At 41.3% G+C, this 24760-nt stretch overlaps 1 protein-coding gene across 1 annotated transcript in view; it reads left to right on the forward strand.

Moving 5' to 3' along the window:
- Positions 1 to 24760, forward strand: part of LOC311059872 (protocadherin-15-like) — a 240989-nt gene that overhangs the window by 19833 nt on the left and 196396 nt on the right. Inside the window, exon 2 of the mRNA XM_084077970.1 lies at positions 16010 to 16163. Coding sequence (XP_083934096.1) covers positions 16040 to 16163 — 124 coding nt within the window. The 5' untranslated portion in view covers positions 16010 to 16039. The remainder of the gene's footprint in view (positions 1 to 16009; positions 16164 to 24760) is intronic.

Genomic DNA, 24760 nt, shown 5'->3' on the forward strand with positions numbered 1-24760 from the left:
CCTTGGTCATCACTTTAGCAAATAAATTGTTGCACCTTTCCCTTCTCTGCCTCTTTCTCTTGTTCTCTCTCCTTCTCCTAGCAAAAATAATTGATGACTGTGTACATTTATTGGAAGAGCGATGTTTTTTCTGAGGATTTAAACTATATGATGGGATGTGTGGACAGGGACTTTTAATTATTTTCAAAATCACAGACACTGACACTCCTATAGACGGCAAGCCTCCTAAAGAGCCTTGCCGTATAGAAAGTGAAAAAACGTGTCACGATGCAACGCAACTGATACCTTTTTTGAACATTTTTGCTTATAATGGCATGGCCAAAATAAGACGGACACCAGTTTGAAAGACGTTAATGTTTCGTATGCTGGGTCTCTCTCACTCTCGCTCTCCCTCTCTGGTCGTCTTTTCCCCTAAACTACCGTGCTATCTTTCTCTATCTGTCTCTGTTCCTCTGCTTCCTTCCTTTGAGGTTTAGCCTATTTCTCAGGTTTTAGGGATATGTGTCCCCCCCCTCCCGGCATTTGGGCTGTCTCTCCTCCTCCGTCTGTACCTCCTTCCTTCTGTCCTGCTCGCCCAATATAATCTGCAATCTTGTAAATGTTTCCAAAACCTGGTCTAATACCTTGCTGTTTACACTCATCCATCTCTCTCTCTCTCTCTCTCTCTCTCTCTCTCTCTCTCTCTCTTGTGCACTCTATTTCTGTGTTTTTGTCCACTCAGGAAAATTGTGATGTTTTGGAAGCCTGCGGTGAATTCAGAAAGACACACACACACACACACACACACACACACACACACACACACACACACACACACACACACACACACACACACACACACACACACACACACACACAAATGCACAAATGCACAGGTCCGGTCTTGTTTGTTGTGACATGCAGTGATATCGGCAGAGCAGAACAACAGAATGTACCATTAGCTTATTGGACTGTCCAATCAACACTAGCGTGCGTGCGCGTGTGCAGTCACATTCTGTCAAATAAAAGTCCCAAAACATATTATGTTAGATTGTGCAATAGATCATGAAGTTGCTGTGCAAACGACACATTGAGGCACGTTGCTGATTACTTCTAACTACATTCAGAAAGCAAAGTACAGCTGTTTTGCAAGGTTGTGAGAATTTTCTCCTATAACAACATGCCCAAAATAGGGACGGTTAAGGACATCCTTCTCATTTTATGAATTGTTACATCAACACATTTATTTTAGGTTGAGGTACAGTAACGCTGTGAGCAAAGACACATTTTAATCCGCTTCATTGGATGAAACACTTTTCTTTGTTACTGTACTTTCAAAACTAGGCCACAAAGTTCTCAACCTGAATTGTGAAGTGACTGTCCCATATCCCATAAGTTAGACATTAGACCGGGGTGTCAAACTCAATTTAAGTCATGGGCCTGATTGGTCAAAATGCGAGCGAGTGTGTGCATGGTACTGTGAGAATAGTTATCTCCAGAAGCTTGGTGGTTTACAGACATACTGAATCCTTTTGTTGTTAACTACTTAGCTGCCAAAGACGTATATATACGTCTTTTAATAATCAGCTGTTGTCCGCCAAAGACGTATATATACGTCTTTGAAAAAAAGGATTTTTTATTTTTATTTTTATTTTTTGAATTTTTTTATAATTTCAACCCTTGTCGAATTACGAACAGATTAGGAGCTAAAAATGTTCGAAGATTTGCTGCTCCATTCACTTCAATGTTAAAATTCAAACGGACAAACAATTCACTTTGTTTTTTGGTTTAAAACTACTGGTTTTGAGCTATATTGAAACATCAAACAACACATGTCAACGAGGTCAAAATGACCTCATTGACATTTGTGAAACCACACCTGAATCTCATCTGTGATTAGAAACCATCTGGGGATCAATCATACTGGAGGAAAAAAATCTGTGGCTACGCGAACAGGTACCAAAATCATGGCAAAACCTTGGCAGAGGCTACAGACTGTTCTGAAAAAACTCTGGCAGTCAATGTGTTAATATGAGGTTTAATTTTGTACAAAGAAATAATATAACAATAACAGGTAAAAGCCACATCAAATACCTACCCACACTTCCAAAGTCCAAACACGTACATTTATACCAAGAAAAAATTAAGATGAGATAAAAAACTAACATTGGAATATATTTGTAAGTACATTTTACGATAAAATATGATCATACTACTTTATGCTTGTTTCATGAATGAGGTTCAATGTGTGGGCGTTGCTGCATTTGGCCTTATATGAAGCAGTTAATCATTGTATGTAACCACAGTAAGTACTGTCATAAGGGTACTCAGGTGAGCAAAAGTCAGAAGACCCTGTACTCCGTAACAATCAGTATCTGCCCAATCCAAGCACTGTCTCAAACAACTTTGGTGTGGCATTTTAACATTAAGCAATTTTAAGGGCTCTTTTTATATCCACCACACATGCAAGATCATTCCATTCTTGAACTAGAAAAAGTGCCCCTCGGAGCACAGGTCTCCGCCAGGTTAGGTAGGTTATTGTGGGCCAGCAATGTTCGGAATTCGCCAATCAGGATGGAATATAAAAAATGGCACAGATCCATCTTGATCACTTGACTTTAGAGATAATGTGTACTGATTTGCATGATGTTTGGACAACATTTGTAGGAGTAATATAAAAAAAGAAACATCGGCCTCCTGGTGGTGCTATATTAGGGCAATGTTAAAAGGGTGGCGTTTGTTCTTCAACGCGAATGTGCGTGCAAAGTTCCACCACAATCGGACGCTGTGTTCATGATTTGCTGCATTTTGTTCAAAACGGGCTACTCCCGCAAACTTTAGATGTCAATGTTAGCCAATCAGGATGGAATATGAAAAATCAAACAGAGCCATCTTGATCACTTGACTAGAGATCATGTGTATCGATTTGCGTGCAATTTGGATAAAATGTGATGGCTTAATCAAAAAAAATGTGTTTTACATAAGTCGGCCTGGCCTCCTGGTGGCGCTTTAACTCATTCACTGCCAGAATTATTTCTGGCCGCGTTTGAACACTGCCATATTTTTCATTGAAAAAAAAAAGTACTCAGGAGCCGAGATACAGAATTTTTAAGTTTTAAGTTAACAAGGAAGTGGATGGGAGTCTATATCTTCGAAAAATCATATCTCCTTGGTCTTTGGGTCAAAAAAAAAAAAAAAAATCAAAAAAAAAAAAAAATATTTTTAATTTTTTATTTTTTTTAAAAAGTCGTTTTAGTCGTTCTTGGCAGGCATGGCTTATGGACAGAAGTCGTTTTAGTCGTTCTAGGCAGTATATGAGTTAAAAGGCTAATGTGAAAAATGCAGGGCAGATATTTTTCCTTGGCCTCTAGGGAGTATGCATGCTTTTCACGTTTCACGCAGATCGGTGCACTTATAGTTAAAAACGCAAATCGGCCTTTTATAGCGCCAGCATGAGGCTGATTTGAACATTTTCAAGTGGCATTTCTTCCTCGGCCTAGTGGGAATGTGCGTGTGAAATTTCACGGAAAAAAACAAGCTGCGTTCATGATTTGAGGCATTTAGTTTAAACGGACCAATCCTGCAAACTTTGGAAGCCAACCTTAGCCAAGCAGGATGGAATATGGAAAATCAGACAGATCCGTGTTGATCACATGACTATAGAGATACTGTGTAGCGATTTGCGTGATGTTTGGACAAAAACTGTAGGAGTACTGTCAAAAAATATGTTTTGCACAAATCGGCCTCCTGGTGGCGCTATAACAGGCCCATGTGAAAAATATGGGGCAGAGGTTCTGAATTGGCATCCAGTGTGTGAGCAAATATACATGCTCACACACAGTCTTTTGGTGTTGTATGACTAAATCTGATCAGTCAAATTGAAGTTCCCGATCGCTGATCACAAACTGTAACCTTTATACATGTCAGCAGCTCTCTTGCTCTCCATTTTTGTCTATCTCTCCTGCTCTTTTCTTCTCACTCCCTTGTTTTTAGAATAAGACTAAAAACATATACTAAAATGTTCACGTTTTCAAGATTTTTTGAAAATAGCAGATCTACAAGCTCACAACGCAACATGTTGTGAGTTTGTAGATCTGCTATTATCAAAAAGTCAATGTATATATACAGTATAGGGTTAAAGTGGTTAAACTGATTGTGATTCTATATCGACTAACTTTGCTAACTTTGCTGAGGCCGATTACTGTGGAGTGGGGACCCCCTGGAACACCCTCAAGGACCCCCTCTTTATACACATATACTGTAATGTTGAAGTATCAATATCTCTTTCTCTCTCTCTCTCTGTTCTCCTGGCCAAACTTACTATTTTTTTTTTTATTTTTTTTTTGAATTTTTTTATAATTTCAACCCTTGTCGAATTACGAACAGATTAGGAGCTAAAAATGTTCGAAGATTTGCTGCTCCATTCACTTCAATGTTAAAATTCAAACGGACAAACAATTCACTTTGTTTTTTGGTTTAAAACTACTGGTTTTGAGCTATATTGAAACATCAAACAACACATGTCAACAAGGTCAAAATGACCTCGTTGAGGTCAACGAGGTCAACGAGGTCAAAATGACCTCGTTGACATTTGTGAAACCACACCTGAATCTCATCTGTGATTAGAAACCATCTGGGGATCAATCATACTGGAGGAAAAAAATCTGTGGCTACGCGAACAGGTACCAAAATCATGGCAAAACCCTGGCAGAGGCTACAGACTGTTCTGAAAAAACTCTGGCAGTCAATGTGTTAATATGAGGTTTAATTTTGTACAAAGAAATAATATAACAATAACAGGTAAAAGCCACATCAAATACCTACCCACACTTCCAAAGTCCAAACACGTACATTTATACCAAGAAAAAATTAAGATGAGATAAAAAACTAACATTGGAATATATTTGTAAGTACATTTTACGATAAAATATGATCATACTACTTTATGCTTGTTTCATGAATGAGGTTCAATGTGTGGGCGTTGCTGCATTTGGCCTTATATGAAGCAGTTAATCATTGTATGTAACCACAGTAAGTACTGTCATAAGGGTACTCAGGTGAGCAAAAGTCAGAAGACCCTGTACTCCGTAACAATCAGTATCTGCCCAATCCAAGCACTGTCTCTAACAACTTTGGTGTGGCATTTTAACATTAAGCAATTTTAAGGGCTCTTTTTATATCCACCACACATGCAAGATCATTCCATTCTTGAACTAGAAAAAGTGCCCCTCGGAGCACAGGTCTCCGCCAGGTTAGGTAGGTTATTGTGGGCCAGCAATGTTCGGAATTCGCCAATCAGGATGGAATATAAAAAATGGCACAGATCCATCTTGATCACTTGACTTTAGAGATAATGTGTACTGATTTGCATGATGTTTGGACAACATTTGTAGGAGTAATATAAAAAAAGAAACATCGGCCTCCTGGTGGTGCTATATTAGGGCAATGTTAAAAGGGTGGCGTTTGTTCTTCAACGCGAATGTGCGTGCAAAGTTCCACCACAATCGGACGCTGTGTTCATGATTTGCTGCATTTTGTTCAAAACGGGCTACTCCCGCAAACTTTAGATGTCAATGTTAGCCAATCAGGATGGAATATGAAAAATCAAACAGAGCCATCTTGATCACTTGACTAGAGATCATGTGTATCGATTTGCGTGCAATTTGGATAAAATGTGATGGCTTAATCAAAAAAAATGTGTTTTACATAAGTCGGCCTGGCCTCCTGGTGGCGCTTTAAAAGGCTAATGTGAAAAATGCAGGGCAGATATTTTTCCTTGGCCTCTAGGGAGTATGCATGCTTTTCACGTTTCACGCAGATCGGTGCACTTATAGTTAAAAACGCAAATCGGCCTTTTATAGCGCCAGCATGAGGCTGATTTGAACATTTTCAAGTGGCATTTCTTCCTCGGCCTAGTGGGAATGTGCGTGTGAAATTTCACGGAAAAAAACAAGCTGCGTTCATGATTTGAGGCATTTAGTTTAAACGGACCAATCCTGCAAACTTTGGAAGCCAACCTTAGCCAAGCAGGATGGAATATGGAAAATCAGACAGATCCGTGTTGATCACATGACTATAGAGATACTGTGTAGCGATTTGCGTGATGTTTGGACAAAAACTGTAGGAGTACTGTCAAAAAATATGTTTTGCACAAATCGGCCTCCTGGTGGCGCTATAACAGGCCATGTGAAAAATATGGGGCAGAGGTTCTGAATTGGCATCCAGGGAGTGTGTGTTCACAGTTTCGCTGCGATCAAGCCAACGGTGCGGGATATTAGCTGTTCACAGACGGACGGACACACACACACACACACACACACACACACACACGGACAGACGGACGGACAGGGGGTAAAACATACTCTCTCGCCATGCCTTTCGGCCTGGCGGAGACAATAATCTCATTTCTGGCCAGATTTTGCCTAGTTGAAAGCAATGTTTCAACTCGGCTGTTCAATATTATTTTCGGACAAACGAGTTTAACATTGCTGATGGTTGAGTCCATTGCATGAATAGCACGAGGATGAATATTACTGCCATCAGTCCTTGTGTGCAGTGCACACAGTTACACACACAAACACACAATTGCATTAGAGAAGACAATATGACTTTGTTTTGTCTTTAGTTGACTGTAAAAAAAATCTTCCCTGAGTCTCTCTTCCTGCGTCACAACATGAATGGGGCCCTCACGATACCTGTCACCTCCATTGTTTTCGGTGTACAGCAGCTGTGCCGGAACAGTAGAGGCAAAGGGAAAGAGAGCGGGTTTCCGTACACAGACGGATAGACTGGATGTTCATATCATTTTATTGAACAAAAAGGGGAGAACAGATGAAACCGGGGGTCAGGAGTGTTTGACAAAGTAACCTAATGACAATAATGGATGCATAGTAGAGAAGAGCCTGTCTGACAGATTAGAGGGAAGTAGCCACAAATTGGCTGTGACAATTTCATCTTTAGAATTCATTATAGTTTGTTCTCATGCAAAAGCTTGGACACAAATTCGGTACATCATGGAAATACATGCTCACACACAGTCTTTTGGTGTTGTATGACTAAATCTGATCAGTCAAATTGAAGTTCCCGATCGCTGATCACAAACTGTAACCTTTATACATGTCAGCAGCTCTCTTGCTCTCCATTTTTGTCTATCTCTCCTGCTCTTTTCTTCTCACTCCCTTGTTTTTAGAATAAGACTAAAAACATATACTAAAATGTTCACGTTTTCAAGATTTTTTGAAAATAGCAGATATACAAGCTCACAACGCAACATGTTGTGAGTTTGTAGATCTGCTATTATCAAAAAGTCAATGTATATATACAGTATAGGGTTAAAGTGGTTAAACTGATTGTGATTCTATATCGACTAACTTTGCTAACTTTGCTGAGGCCGATTACTGTGGAGTGGGGACCCCCTGGAACACCCTCAAGGACCCCCTCTTTATACACATATACTGTAATGTTGAAGTATCAATATCTCTTTCTCTCTCTCTCTCTGTTCTCCTGGCCAAACTTTCTACTTTTCTTTCTTTCCCTTTTTTGAGTTTTTCCTTCTCACGTTCCTTCTCTCTCTCTCTTGCTCTCTCTCTCTTTCTCTTCCTCTTTACTGTTATTAAGTAATTCAAGTTGTTGAGTTTCCACTACAGAAAGAGTGTCTTGTTATCACATGGCATGTTGGTGACTGTCAAGCACGCTATTATAGTCAAATAGTGTTGCTATTGGTGGTTTATATCACCAGCAAAGCACTGTGATGCGATGCATTGGGGGCTTGTAGATAAGCGTACAGAAATTGCGTACTTTTACTTTGGTACTGTAAGTATTATGTTAATGCCAATACTTTTGCACTTTTACACAAGTCAAATTTTGAATACAGGCCTCTTCCACCACTGGTTGTGTTTGTATGTTGGGTTATTGTTTAGCCTAGTAAAACTGTGTTGTGTCTATAAGTTGGGTAATTGTTAAGAATAGTAAAACTATGTTGTGTTATAAGTTGGGTAATTGTTTAGTTTGGCTCATCCTATGCCATCTGGGAAGTCTTGCTCATATTGTCTGGCTGATTCAGCTGTGTCACTAGAAAGGTTGTTTCTAAGATGTGTCCTGTTTGCTAACACAAAGCTTTCATTTCCAAATACAAAATGCCCACTGTTAAACATAGACAACCAATGTAGTTCAGGATCAATATACCAAACTCAGGTAATGTAACTTAATGAGCTGGCAGTTATGCAGAAAAGGGCAACAATTGACCGAGGGGTGCAACAGTTAATCAAACTAATAAATTGAATCTATTATCATTTATAATTGTATTAAATCGATTGTTTTATTTAGAGAGAGAGAGAGAGAGAGAGAGAGAGAGAGAGAGAACATTTGATTTTACTATTTGAAGAAAATAGTCGATAGCAGCCATAGATTGGTCTTATTCACATGGTAGCCAGTTGGTTCTTACATCATACTCAGGTGGGAATGGTTTCAATCACTGCAGTGCTGCGGAAAAAGGTAAATTGACACCTCAGTGAGTTTGAGTCAGATGTAAGTAACCTGCCACAGATGTCGTGCACTGCAGTGGAATTCTGACTACTGTTTTGTGAACAACCCCTACAGGTCTAAGTCATTATTCAGATCAAGCTATTTGCATTGTCATCTCCTCTCATAAATATAATATAATATAATATAGTATAACATAAAAATATCATAAAATTAATATCCCTATGTGCATGAATAAGCAATTTATTGAATATTGAAACAAATATGACTGTGTGGGTTGTGAGTTGTTCTAGGTTATTATAACAAAATAGGATTTCACACAGCAGTGAAGTAAGTGTAAAGCAAATTGAAACAGGATATTGGTGTGCACATCACTGTGCTCATTGTTACTACGAGACCTGTGTTCCACACAGGTGTGTCCCATTAGTATCATTTGTAGAGTAAAATTGGCGGCGTAATGTTACATCCTGTAGCAATTGATTGTACAGGATTGTAAAGATTATGGATTTCACATGGCGGAGCAGGGTTTACTGTACCTGTATCTACAACCACAAATGCTAAAAACACACTATTCCGCCAGGCCGAAGGCGTGCCTCGAATCATGAACGCCGTGTCCAATTGCTGTGAAACTTTGCACGCACATTCCCACTAGGCAGAGGAAGAAATGACACCAGGAGGCCGATTTTTGCTAAACACATTTTCATGTGATCAAGACGGATCTGTCTGATTTTTCTTATTCCATCCTGATTTGCTAAAATTGTCATCTAAAGTTTGCAGGAGTTTGCCGTGAGACTTCACATTTGCCTAGCGCCAAGAGGAGGTTGATTTTTGCAAAACACATCTTTTTTTGCTACTCCTACAGATTTTGTCCAAACACAATAGGTACACGTTATCTCTATAGTCCTGTTATCAAGACGGACCTGTCCGATTTTTCATATTTCATCCTGATTGGCTACTACGATTGACTTCCTGGCCTGGCTGAGACCTGTGCACCGAGGAGCACATTTTTCTAGTGTTGAATTACTTTTTATGAGTAATGACAAGGGCATAGTTGTAGTCTTCTGAACTCATTTTTTACTTTAAAGGAGAATGAAACGCGAGGCAGTTTGTTAGTCTCCAGTAGTCCAGTTCCGGTTAAAAACTACAGTACATTGAAAACATACTAGCTGCAGCCTAGTACATGTGCACACACACACACACACACACACACACACGAGTGCGTGCGTGCGTGCGTGCGTGCGTGCGTGCGTGCGTGCATGGTTGAGTATTTGAGTTTATGAAGAGCAATTTATACTTAGTTGTGTGCCGGTGTCTCACACCACAAAAGAGCCGATCTACAAGCCCACAGCGTGTTGTGCCGCGCCACATTGTGAGCCTGTAGATCTGCTATTTTGTATGCGAGACACAGAGCGAGACCAAGTATAAATCAGGCATAAATTTTATATATTTGTCACTCACATAGTTTTTTCTAGGAGAGAGAGTACAGTGCGTGCATGCGTGCGTGTGTGCGCACGTGGTGGTGCCGGTGGGGGGCATTTCCTTCTGTACAGTATCTCTCTCCATCTCTGTGGGCTTCAAAAGGGAGAGAATAAATATATTCAGCACAGAGCAAGAGATGGGGACAAGGAATGGGAGAGGAGGTTGAAAAAAACCCACTGGAAGGATGGAACAGCACATGTAATCGGACAAAAACTGGCAGATAGATGGAGCCGATCCTCTTTTTCCTCCTCAGGCTATTTTGATTAGAGGGAAAAGAGTGACTGATGAAAGTGTTGTTCACTTCATTTGAAGTAATTAAACCAGCTACAGCCCACCGCCGCTCCCCTTTCATTATTATACTGTACCTTATACTGTACCCATCAGCCCCTCCACCCACCCACCCATTCACACACACACACACGCACACGCACACGCACACGCACACACGCACACACGCACACGCACACACACACACACACATCCACCTGGAGAACTAACCTGCCTTCCAACCAGCCCATCCACACATGCACACCATGTGTAGGATTATTATTATGTGTAGAGTACTTATCCATTAACATGAGACTGTTGTGACTGTTAATATATGCTGTATCTGAGAGTTGAGAGCTATTTCACTGGGCTTTGTGGGCAGTTGAAAGCTCCTGAGAGTGCTTTTGGCACTGGAGACAGAAGACTATGGCAGAGAAACAGGGCGGAACAGGTGGTATGGATGCAAGTTGTATTTAGAGGACAGACTGGTGATAAAACACATCATCATCTACAAGCAGATCCTTTTAAAGGTTTTATAATACCTCTGCTCTACCAAAGGGAAAGGGCAGAGTCTATGAAAGGAGTAAATAAGTGAGTCTTCTGGATTGGACCTGGAGTAGACTTAAAAAGATGTTTAGACAAGGACATGTGTGCAGTAGCAGAGACCTCTGTCAAAGTGCACGTTTGAACTTATTTCAAAGTATTGTGTTTAAATTAATATATTCAGAAGTTATGTGCTTTTTGTGGCGAAAAGGTAACCCACACACACAGTTCATCAGTTCAGAACCAACCTTTCCAACATGTGTTGTACAAATCTGTTCATAACGGCTCAAGATAACTCGCTAACAGAAAAACAGACAGACAAACAGATGGATGGGGGCAAAGACATGACCTCCTTGGTGGAGGTAATTAATAGCATGTTTTCGGAGGGAAGCTGCTGGGTTGTCAGCGCAGTGGAGAAGATGGGAGGTAGTCAGGACCAGACACAGATTGTACTTGGCACCAGGGAGCGTCTGGAGCATAAATACATAAAGTCATTTCTGCAGTGAGGTTTAGTAGGAATGGAACCCTTAACTGCCCTGGCAGAGTGATACGGAACGGATTGTCAGTTATAGGGAGGAAAGTACAGATAGAAAAGATTGTTGGATGTAGAGAAAGAAGAAAAGAAGACTGATGAGGCAGCATGCATTTTGCTGGCTCTGCCATGTCTTCTGCTCTCTTTTCTCTTTCTTGCCATCTTCGGTTCATTAGCTCATCGCCCTGTCACTCATCATTGGTCTGATGATCCCCTATATCCAATCACATTGCACCTTACTGTTTAAAACTGTTGCACTTCCTGCTCTCTCTCTAGCTTAATTAGCTCCCATGTCATCCTGCAGGAGCAAAATGTGTCTTAATTTGCCCCTGTGTGAGGTGTACACCCAGCACAACGCTATAGTAGTAGAGTAGTGATGCTCTTTGCTCACAATTATCAACCGTGTATAGTGCAGTTATTTTGACTAGGTAGCATAACGTGATTTTGCCGGCAGTAGATAGGGAAGTGTATGTGTGTGTGTTGGTATGAGTCTTTAAACCCCCTTTATCCACTTAAGCGCTATGTTGTATACTTCGTTGTACGACACATAGCTCACAGTGTGAGCTTGTTGATCTGCCATTTTTGCTATTTTTATTATTACAGGGACAGAGCTCTCAGCTCTGTACCTGTTTTGATATTGGCAGTATTCTGTTAGCCTGGTAAACCCTCCCTCCGGAAATCTTATTTCCATTTGATTTCAGGAAGGAGTCTGGCATGAACGCCCATTCTGCAATATTGGGGAGTTTCCAGCGAAATCAGGACCTAACCGCGCCTATCAGCGTCGTCGCTCATCGTTCTGTGATTGACAGCTTACGTTGGCCAATCAGGTGGCGAGTTCGAGTGAGCCCGAATGAAGCCGAGTGCAGCCTGAGAGCTGCCGACAAAAGACGAACGGCAGCCATTGTTTTTTGTCCGAGTGCCGTCACTTCTTAGTTTCGTTCTTAAAACGGTCTCAAACTTCTTTTTTGAGGCACGGAATTTACTATTAACATATCGTTTGGATAGAATTTAGTTGTTTAACTTCATATATGTGGTCAATTAATCATGACAGAGCCTATTTAAAAATATAAATTTAGAGAACCGGCAGGGGCGGGGAGTGAAGCGCATGTATCCCAATAAGGCAACCTATTTTCGGCATGGCCGTCCCAAAAGTCCCGTTGCGTCACATAGTCTGGAGCTCGTCAAAATGAACTGCTGATTGGCTGAAGGGGGAAAACGATCATTGGTTGAAGGGGTTGTCAGTCAACGGTATTACTCCCGCCCAACTCCAGCCCACAGCCAATATTGCAGAATGAGCAATCATGCCAGACTCCTTCCTGAAATCAAATGGAAATGAGATTTCCGGAGGGAGGGTTTACCAGGCTAGTATTCTGTCACTTCTTCTTCTTCTTCTTCTTCTTCTGCCACTTTTCGCAGTTCTGGCTGAACCGTGCTGTCGCTTTTTACGAAACTCGGCCATATGGTAGAAAAAATAATTCTCACAATCTTTCGTCCAAAGGTGGCGCTATAGCACTCAATTAAAAATGCCAACTTTGAACAGGTACAACTCATGCCCTGTTTGACCTACAGCGATGAAACTTGGATACACATATGCGTCTCCTCATGCTGAACAACTTTCACCCTCTGACTTTTGACCTCTGACCTTTAGATCTCCCACCATTTTGAATTATATGAAAAACAGTCATTGGCTCCTAACTTCTGCATTTTTTCACTTATGGAAATTCCGCCGCCTAGAAGTTGTCGGCAGAGGTCCAAAGTTCAAGTGTTAAACGTTTCGTGCAGATTGCTCCAAAATCCTAGGATTCCATAGATTTTAACTATTGCAGTCTTATGAAAATTATTCATCTGCGCCTAAAACATACATGCAGACTCACATTTCTTTGAAACTTTGCAGAAATGTACAGGGTCATTCCAAATATCACTGAAACCAATCTTACTCCAATTGGCCAAAGGGGGGCACTATAGCATTTTTTTGAAAATGCAGACTTTAAACAGGCATAAGTCATGCCTCGTTTGGCCGAAAGTCGTGAAACTTGCTTACACATGTGCCTTGACTCATGAGGAACACACGTATCGATTTGACCATTAAGCTCCGCCCTTAGATTTTCCGCAATTTTGAGCAGTTTGAAAAATACTTGTTTTTGCCAGTTCTGGCTTAACCGTGCATACGCTTTTTACGAAACTCGGCCATATGGTAGATGCTCATGAAAAACTACCAAGAAATAATTCTCACACTCATTCGTCAAAGGGTGGCGCTATAGCACTCAATTGAAAGTGCCAACTTTGAACAGGTACAACTCATGCCCTGTTTGACCTACAACCATGAAACTTCGATACACACATGCGTCTCTTCATGCCCGACAACTTTTGTGGTCTGACTTTTGACCTCTGACCTTTAGATCGCCCACCATTTTGAATTATATGAAAAACAGCCATTGGCTCCTAACTTCTGCATTTTTTCACTTATGGAAAATCCGCTCCCATCATTATGTCGGCAGAGGTCCAAAGTTCAAGTGTTAAACGTTTCGTGCAGATTGCTCCAAAATCCCAGGATTCCATAGATTTTAACTATTGCAGTTTTATGAAAATTATTCATCTGCCCCTAACACATACATGTAAGACTCACATTTCTTTGAAACGTTGCAGTAATGTAGAGAGTCATTCCAAATATCACTGAAACCAATCTCACTCCAATTGGCGCTATAGCAATTTTTTGAAAATGCAAACTTTAAACAGGCAAAAGTCATGCCTCGTTTGGCCGAAAGTCGTGAAAATTGCTTACACTTGTGCCTTGACTCATGAGGAACACATCTATCGCTTTGACCAGTAAGCTCCGCCCTTAGATTGTCCGCAATTTTGAGCAGTTTGAAAAACACTTAAACCCAGGATTTTTCAGCTATTTGCGTGAAACTGTATCATCTGTGTGATCTCCTTTTTCACAGTTCCTTGTCTGTTGGTCCAATGGCGTCTCCCTTAAATGCGTGCCTCACAATCTCAAGGTCGTCAGTTCAAGCCTCACTTGCAGACTTCATTTAAGTTGAATTGCAAACAACATGACTGTATCAATGAATACATGTGCAAATGGTAAAGATAACCTGAAATGCATATTTGAGAGTATGTTTTTCAACGTATGACATACTTCATTCTGAAAATAGCCGATGTGCAATCTCAATCTATTCCGTTTCCATGGCGCTCTCTCTCTCTCGCGCTCTCTCTCTCTCTCTCTCTCTCTCTCTCTCTCTCTCTCTCTCTCTCTCTCTGTCTGTCTCTGTCTCTGTCTCTGTCTCTCTCTCTCTCTCTCTCTCTCTCTCTCTCTCTCTCTCTCTCTCTCTCTCTCTCTCTTCCATGTCTGGCCCTGTATTATCGCTGCTTGCAGCTATATTTCTTTTTACTTTTTATTTCTTTACGAATGTTGCCTTAAATGTTGAATGTTCTACAAGCATGTTCAAATCATGTGTATTACTTATTTCAGACCATTTTCCAAAGCATACAGGCTTCTCATGTACCCACTCTTCTGGTTACAGTAGTTTAAAGTACTACTAGCCTAAGTAACAACAACCATAGTTGGGTTTTAAAAACAAAATCAACATGCTTATTTCACATATACCATGTTAGCCTCTGGGGTCGCCTCTGGGGTCATATTTATTCCCCGACCCCGAAATACGGGGTCGGGGTGCATCCTGTAGCAGTTCAATGCGGGACACACTTTGAGTGGCAGGTACACCCACACATTCTTTCAGAGACTTGCTCACATCATGAACTCTATACTCATGGACCGCCACACTACATGTCATCATACACACCTCATACTAAGGGACCGCAATGGAAACAAGCTCTAGGGTTTTTTGCGTTATCCTGTTGATTATGGTGGGTCAATCAAAAAGACACGTCTTTTAGTTTCCAAATACGGCAAGATTCTATGTTTCACGGGACTGTTGGTAACCCTAGATCAGATGTAGGCTGGTGTGCTAGGGCATTGTCACCCATACATTTCTGTTTTCTGGTTAACTGCCAGAGTGATAGTGTAATAATGTCACCCCACTGCTAGAGAAAAAGGGCGATTTTTACTGTACCTTTGTAAAATCATGGAATATTCTCTGTGACCTCCGTCCTCACGGTGATCGGCTGGTTACATGCACGGGGTTCCCGTAGTATTGGGGGAAAATTATCCGCTTGCGGCGATCCATTGCACAGCTGTGTCCATTTCAATCAGGCCCCACAGGAAATAAACAGGAAGAAAATAAGCTTTTATTTTGTAAAATAACGTCATTTCTGCTTCTCTCATTCACTCGCTATGAAGGGATCATCCATAGGCTAGGTAAGGTTAAAAAAAAAAAGGACACGTTTCCTCGTCGTTGGCAGGATGAGCCCTGGCAGAATTCGACGCGTTAACGCGTCCATGGCAGATAAAGAGTTAATATAAGAATCATCAAGATTGATCTTGATATTTTAGACCATTGATCTGTGGAGAAAAGTGAAAAAAATATATTCAGTGTCTCTAAACTTGAGCTTCTGACCAGCCACACCAAGCCTAGAGCCTAGAGCACATGCGGTGTAGCCTGAAAGAGACGTGGTTGGAAATCACCATGCAATTTCTGTCTGTATTTGGGGAAAAAAGTAGACTCTTGTCACATTCCATAGGATGATTACAGTATAGAGTTCAGTGTTCACACGCCTCTGAGTGACCTGTATTTCTCACTTCGTGTCTCTTTCTCCGTCTCTGCGCAGGTGGATGCTTAGCGAGGCACGGTGGTGAAGATGGCTCCAGCATTCTCAATAGGGCCTTTGTCATGGGCACGCTTCAGACAACCCACTGGAATGGGAATAGGAGTCCTTTATCTGCTGCTGCTGCTCTCTGTATGCCTGGGCCAGGACACTGACGGTAGGCTTTCTCTCCCTTTATCAGCCCTCTTTCTCACTATTTCTTTCACTCTCCCATTCTTTCCCGTTATCAGTCATCTTTCTCACTCTTTCTTTGAACCTCTGAGTCTTCCTGATTCTCTGTCCCTCACTCGCTTCTCTCTCGCTCACTCTCTCTCACTCTCTGTCTTTATTTTATTTTTATTTTGTTTTTAGTTTAGTTATATTTAGTTGTCAAAAGTACACTGCGAGAGGTCAAGATGTCAAAAGTACACTGCGAGAGGACAGTAAGGGCAGGTCACAGAATGTGATAGGTCACCTAATAATGGTATTACAACACACACAGTGTCTGCTAGATTTACCGATCTAAACTACTAATGTTGCAGCAGTGAATTTCCTTGAATGCCGAGACCTGTACCTAAATCGGACTGGCAAGGGCTTTAGAGCCTAATAAATATGTATTGCTCAACTTTGTTCTGTCATTTCGGAAAGCTGCTCCCAACCAGGAGGCTAACCTTATACTGTAGCTACATTGCTAGCCAAGAGGTGTCTATCTAGGTGGTGACATCTGCATTGCACTGAGGATATTATGTACTGTACTGTTAACTGTGGCAGGAGGTCTCTCCTCTTTCAGTGAAGAGAAAATATATTTTAAAAAAATAGTATAATATGCTCCACAATGAGCCAAGGAGAGGCTCAACAACTTGGCAATACTTGCCACTGAGTGGGAAGCAAAACAGATGGAAACACATTATAACACATTACATTATAAAGAACTTTGTACCCAGAAAGACCAGGAAGATGGCTGTATGAGGCAAAAATGAAGCCATAGCTTAGAAAATTGCATTTTATGCTAAGATTGTGGTATACTGAAAGCAGATCTTTGACCTTGGTGTGTGTAGTGTCAAAGCGTTTTGTGTGCGTGCGTGCGTGTGCGCACGCCTACGTGTGTGCGTACATTAAAGAGTAGAGTATAATAACCCTATTAATTAATGATTTGTTTCTGAAATATAGGCCCATTGTGACCACAGTCTATGTGATGAGCACAATAGATTAAAATAACTTTTTTTAAATTCTTTCATTATCTTAATCACATATAAAGCACTACTGCACAGGCTGGCCCCACATTACCTTTCTGAGGCGTCTCAGATCTTCTGACCAGAGCTTCTGGGCTAACTGGGCTGACTATGCCTTTCCAGTTGCAGTTCCCTCTATCTGGAACTATCTTCAGTTGATTGCTTTAAGTAGCTGTTATTTCAATTAAATTAAATTCTATTATAGTGCCAAATCACAACAAGTTGTACAAGACACTTTACATATAGAGCAGAAACCCATGTTAATAACTCACTTGTTTTGTAAAAGCACTTGTGTGTTTTTTTTTGCCTTCTTTGCTACTATAATTTACATCATTATGTTCTGTTTTACCTTTATATTTTCAATTTTGTTTCTATTTATGTAATGTTTTCATTATGAATAAATATTACTTACTTACGTACTCACATTACAGCTTGATATTTTTTAAGAATAGAGAACATGGACACGATTCAAAACAGAAAGAACACGCAGTTCGATGGAGAAGTGGTGCCATGTTACAGTATATTCGGGCTCTACTCAAGCTATATATGCAGGAACTTGACAGGACCCAAACGGCTGATGTCACTGGTAAATATTTCACTTAATTGCTTGGGTTCAGGCCAGGCTTTTCTGAAAAATATTGCCGGAAAAATAATCACTGGCAGTTCATCATCAGTAAGATATTAGTGGTACTCAGGGACTCCGCAAACACTATAAAACCACAGACACGAGTCAGGTTTTGGATGGAAATATTTGGATTAGCGACAGCGTGACTACTCAGGGGGCAATCCACTTTGCCACAAAAAACAAATAGAAATACTAATCCATTAGTCGCTGTGATAGATAATTAATTCCATGCATTTCTTAATAGGCTGGATGTGACAATGTTCCCATGGCAAGATTGTTTGGATATTTCACTGTTGAGGTGAATCTGCTTGATTGATTGAGATAATTGAACCCAGACCTGACTGTAAATGATGCAATCGTCTATAGAAAGAGCTTAATATAATATTCAGGGGTGACTCTCCTCTCTATTTGTCAGAATATTAATATTCCATTTAACACCTAGTCCTTGAGATTTATCTGCTTGGCATTTAGCTGACAGTGGCTTACGCCACAGTCAAGGATGTGTGTGTGTGTGTGTGTGTGTGTGTGTGTGTGTGTGTGTGTGTGTGTGTGTGTGTGTGTGTGTGTGTGTGTGTGTGTGTGTGTGTGTGTGTGTGTGTGTGTATTATGCACACACTCGTATACTGTATGTGTGGGTCCTGCATTTCTATAATTTCTATAAATCTCAAAACGTGTCACATCACAACACATGGTGAGCTTGTAGGTCGGCTATTTTCAAATAGATTAAGTGTAAAAGAGGGCTTAAGAGGTTAATGTATGTTTTGTAATGACGATGACTTGTAACTAAAGCTGTCTAATAATTGTAACGGAGTAAAAAGTACTTACAACATTTGCCTCTGAAAGTGGGAGAGTAGAAGTATGAAGTATTGATAAATGGACATACTCAACTCAAGAAGAAGTATGTCACCACTGGTGCTGACCTCATACATATTGTCACAGACTATCAGCCTGTGCATTTGACCTCAGCTTTAATGCAACTAAATAATGCTAGACACTTTTTTTCCTTCTTATTCTGAAGAACCACGCTGTGCTCTCCTCAGTTAGAATCACCATTCTGTACACAAATCCATTCCTTCAGTCTTTAAACAAGTTGAACTTATAGTGTGGGCAGGTTTCTCCAGGCTTCTGTCCGTGACAAGCGCACCAACATGTTTTAATTGAGCCTGCATCCCAGCAAAATAGACTGTATTTACTCTGCTCATTGTGAGGGCACTCATATGGTTTTAATGAGCCTATGTCCCGTTGAGAGCGCACATTTCCTAGAATGTTTTAACGAGCCTGGGTCTTAGGGAGAGATATATCTGTATTTATTCACTTTTGGCTCTTGAAATAGCTGAGCAACCCCCGATTTAAAATGACGCTTTGACATTTTGAATTTTCACGTCTTGTTTGTTTTTCTTCACCTGGCACTCGGCCACAAAGGGGGGGGGGGGGGGGGGGGGTGAAAAGCGTTTTGGACATACTGTATGAGGTTTCCACCCGAGAGACGATATACAGTGGCTTTATTCTCTTCTGCTCATGTGGTGCCTGTGTTCTGCCTGCCTACCATAACCACATGAACCCTAGCGTGCTGATTTTGGGCATGTCATGATAGGCGAACAATTGGATGAAAATAACAGATCTACACTTCGTGAGTTTGTAGATCGGCTATTTTCACCAAAGAGATTTGATGTAGATGAAAGAAAGGAGGGGACCGGGTATAGACCCTGGGGGACCCCGCTTAATGAAGTAGATGTGGTTTAAGTGGATAACTCCCTTGTTTATGCCTTCCTCTCTGTCATTCAGGGAGCGCATATTGCTATTTATGGCATGGCGCCGAATGGGCCTAACCATCTAGAACAGGAATTGTATCCCCGGTCTGTCTCATATATCTGTATTTATCTCTTCATCTTTGTCCCCACAAAATCAGACCAACTCACGCTGTCACATGCATCCAGTGAAACACAAGGCCCAGCTCCGTAGATAACGTTATAAACGTTAGCACACAAAGCTCACGTTAGCACATCATTGATGGCGTGTTGGCATTGTTCAATATACAGTATATGCAGATCTGTAGTCCAATGGAAAAGGGTGAAGGAAAGCCATTCTACCACTATAAGACTGAATAAATGTTTTCAATTGAGATTTAAGATGTAGACTGTTATATGTAGGGGAATTCAAGCCTTTTAGCCAGATAACTGATAATTAATTTAACTGACTGAAAGTCTTTTCAATTGCACTGGGAAACCATGCCATTATTAGACTCTGTGTCTTGTTTTTATCACAAGAGATGTCACTGTCGATTACGGCACCGAGACTTGTTCCAATTTGAATGGGAAATTGTAATTAGCAAGGGGACATTCAGAAGACACCAGAATACTAAGAGTTCAGATAAGAGAAGGGAAGAGGGCTGTCTCAATACCTCCTGTACTGAAACTGTTTTCTCTCCCCAAAACAGTTTTCTCTTCTTTCTCTTATCTGAACTCCTGGCATGCTGGTGCCTTGTCAATGTCCCCTTGCTAAATAATACTAAAAGAAACAAGACAGTATGTGTGCAGCTTGTGAACAAAGCCTCACAAATCCCAATGCAGTGTTCATTGGTGAAGCCATCCTACAGGCTGTCTGCTTGTGTTCGTTTCCTAGTGTGGTGGCGGTCAATTATGCATCATTTAGCCAAATGGAAATCCTAATCCTAGTAGGCTAGTCATAGCAGTAGAAGTAGTAGTAATAGTCATAGCAGTAGAAGTAGTAGTAATAGTCATAGTAGTAGTCCTAGTAGCAGCAGCAGGGGTGCCCTTAAGGATCTGGAGGCCCGTTTCAAGAGCTAATGTGACCCCCCACCCTGCCCCCCCCCCCCCCCCCCCAGAGTGAGTGCGAGAGAGAGAGAATTATGATGAAGAGAGAGAGAGACGGGGGGAGGGGGAGTGAGAATTAGAGAGAGAAGGAATGAAAGGAAGAACTGGAGGTAGAGGGTGTGAATGAGGGAGAGAGAAAGAGCTAGTGTAATGGATAAGGCAGCACGGTGACAAAGTGGTGATCCCCACGGCACTGAGCCATGTGTGTGTGTGAGTGTGAGTCAGATAGAGGGAGAGAAATGAAGGGTGTGTGTGTGTGTGTGTGTGTGTGTGTGTGTGTGTGTGTGTGTGTGTGTGTGTGTGTGTGTGTGTGTGTGTGTGTGTGTGCGCTGACAATCCGTTTTCTCCTGAGATACATCAATCTAGCACAAGGTCATACTGCTTCAATCCTCTCCTCTTCTCCTCTCTGTGCTCCCCTCTTTTCTTCTCTCAACATCCGACTGCCTCCTTTGCTCTCTCTCTCTCTCTCTCTCTCTCTCTCTCTCTCTCTCTCTCTCTCTCTCTCTCTCTCTCTCTCTCTCCCAATTCCTTTGGGCAGATCTCGCTAATCCTCGACTTCCCCTCTTCTCAAAATGTTTCTCCTCTCCAGTCCTCTCCTCGATCTTTTCATCTCCTCAACCTACATTCTACAACTTTCTCCCTTCAATTTCCCTCTTTTCTTCCCCCTCCATCCCCTCAACCTGTCCTCCGGTGGATGAATGGATGTACAGGGAGGTCTAGATGGACAGGTGAATGGATGATGGATGAGAGGCCAGGTGCTGGGATGCAGGGAGGCAGACAGAGAGGGATGGCTCCCCAGGGAGGGATGTGGATGGGTGTACCTGCTGATGGAAGCTGTTAAAAGGACAAGAGATGCAACCCCCCCCCCCCCCCCCCCCCCCCACGTGTCCTTAGTCCCCCTTTTATGTCACATTCTATTTCCAATTTCAGCTGTTTCTCATCAGAAAGGATTTCAAGGTTGGCGTATTTTTCAGATGCCATATCGGTCCGTCAGTCATTATTATAGATTTGCTATTTTCGCTATTTAAAGAAACATCTTAAATATTTTGACAATAATGACAGGGATGCCTGGTTAAACTGGTACAATAATCTTATGAATTGAATTTGAATTGATATTACTTGTTTCCCCTCCCTCTCCTTTCTAAATGGCCCCTGTAGCGGCCCCCCTTAGGGATGTGGCCCGCCACTTTGAAAACCAGTCTGTCAGACAGCTAATAAGCCAGACATCCAGCCATCTAGCCGGTCAGTCATCCAGCTAAATGATAAGCCAGACTTCTAGCCAGCCACACTTACAGTACAGCCAGCCAGATAAATGATAAGCCAGACTTCCGGCCAGTCAGTCAGATAGACAAATGATAAGCCAGACAGCCAGACAGTCAGTCATCAGTCAGTCAGTCAGTCAGTCAGTCAGCCAGCCAGTCAGTCAGTCAGTCAGTCAGTGGAGCAGTCTTCCAGACAGACTGTGAGTTATGCACCTCTAGGATGACTGTGTTGTTGGCACTTGGGCTGAGGTTTTCTTTATGGGCTGTGTGGGCCACGGGCCAAAACAGGGAGCCGGCCATTCATTAGGGATGTAGCAAGCTTAGCATCTTACACTGTGTTATTAATATACTTTTTAATATGCACGTTATTTCAAAATGACTCTTTATGGATGAATTAAAATGACTTTAAAACACAATGTGTGATCGTGCGCGCTCACACGCACGCACGCACGCACGCACGCACGCATGCACACACACGCAACACACACCCACACACACACACACACACACGCACACAGCCTGCTCTGTCGAGGTGCCGCAGTCACTACCGTGTCTCACAGCCTCGTCATCTATTTTTCATGGTAACTCTAGCATATCTAGCATACGTGTGCATGTGTGGGTTTGTGGTGTGTGTATCTGGCATGCACGCATGCTTTAATAACAGTTGCTAAGGGATGTGTGCGTGTGTGTGTGTTTGTGTATACCGTGGAGACTGTTGCTCAGTGTGTGTGTTGGTGTGTGTCATAGTGGTGCACAAAACAATTTCCCACAGGTAGGATCCCGTTCGGTATCTACGGGTGTATGTTTCTCTGCCCGGAACCTGAGGCAGTCACACGCTCACTTGTCTCTGTCGCTCCCTTTTTAGTTTGTCCTTAAAGAGGACTTTTTTTCCTCTTCTGTCCATTTCTGCTGCACTTGCCAACTCACTCTCAACTCTTCCCTCTGCCAACTTGGCAGAATTTGGATTAAAGGAGAAAAAAAGAAGGAAAATAACACATTATTGATTTGATTTAAAATACTCGGTTTAGATTTGGAAGCTTGGGATGGATGATAAATCTCAGAAGGAGTTTATAATCCTTTCTGAATAGAGAGGTCTCTTTTAACCTTGATGATCTTTTTTATGGGCTGTACGATTTTTCCTTTCTAAAGGGCGATTTATACTTGGTTGTATGCCTTGCCTGTGTCGCGCACCGAAAACAGCCGATCTACAAGCTCACAGCCCATTGTGAACTTGTAGATCAGCCTTTTCTTTTGGTGCAGGTAAGTATAAATCAAGTATAACAGTCGTCTCCTGAGTGGTCCATCAGAGTGACAGCAAAATGTCCGTCCGTGGGTGTGGACTTGCTGAGTGGCGCATAAATGTCATCTTATATGATGATATTTTTTCCCAGAAACCTTTTAAGAGAAGAGTCCAAGAGCATCGTTAGATCTTTTCCGTGTTTGTGGATATTATAGGGGAGTCTTAAGTGCATACCTGTGAGGGGAGAAGGTGAATAAATGTACTCTTAAAGGGGATAAGTGTATACTTATGGAAGGAAACGCATGCTAGCTGTGCAACAAGAGCACTTTTACTGCGGAACAGAAAAACACTGGTTAAAGCTTACTGTCACGAGCATCTATACAAGTATGCACTTTCACTGTGAAAAAAAGAGCTAAGATGTTTGAGAAAGAGCCCTTGAGATGTAGCTGTGTTCCTCTTCAGACATATATTTTAATCCCCATTCACTCGCGGACTGCCATCCTGGTGTACTTATATATATATATATATATATATATATATATATATATATATATATATATATATATATATATATATATATATATAAATATATATAGTGTATAGCTGGTAGTTTTCCTTTTTTTTTGTGACCAAGGCACACTAAAGCTCACAACACTATTTCTGAACATTTGTGGGAAAATAATACTAATACTCCTGCTAATTATAATTAATTTGTTAACCCTTTAAGACCGGGAACGCATCTGTGTCATTTTAGATTTCTTTGGCTATTCAAAAATAGCAGATATACAAGCTCAGAGCTTGTAGATCTGGTATTTTTTTTAAATCGTGAAAATGTGTGATCTTTGAATATATATATTATTTAATACATTTTTAGAATGGGCCTCAGGTCTTAATGGATTAATGTTGCCTATAGTATAATGACATGCCCAACACAGGGATGCCAGGTTGAAAGTTGCTACAACTTTTTTTTTACTTTTTGTACTGTATAGTTGTATATATTGCAATAATAAAGAGTGGTTGTCAAGAAATCCCAAGGCAGGGTCCTGTCTCACAGCACACCAGTGTGCCTCGACACACCATTTGGGAAGCACTGTTCTACAGTATGTAAAGAAAAGATGAAGTTCATCTTAACCCATTAAAACCGGGAAAGCATCTTTGTAATTTTAGATTTTAGCTAGATAGCAGTTTCAGAAAACTTTTATAGGATTTAGAACAGTGGTTCTCAAAAATGGCAGATATACAAGCTCACAGCGAGTGTGTACTGTACATCTGCTATTTTTGAAAAACAAATATGTATCTTGCAAGTGTTTGAATGATTTTGGATAATTTTCAATCAAATCTTCTCTTCTGGGGGTCCCTGGCACCTTGACATGAAAACGTTTGAACACTACTGATATTATAGCAACGTTAGGATTTAGAAGACATTTTGTAGAATCGGCCTCAGGTCTTAATGGTTTAACCCATTAAGACCTGAGGACCATTCTACAAATGCCCTCTAAATCAGTAGTGTCTCATAACTTTCAAGATGTTTCTAAAATGTTCAAGAATAGCAGATGTACAAGCTCGCAGCGCGGCACGAAGT

The sequence above is a fragment of the Gymnoscopelus microlampas genome (genome assembly GCF_963454915.1).
Source record: "Gymnoscopelus microlampas genome assembly, chromosome: 14".
NCBI classification, from domain to species: Eukaryota; Metazoa; Chordata; class Actinopteri; order Myctophiformes; family Myctophidae; genus Gymnoscopelus; species Gymnoscopelus microlampas.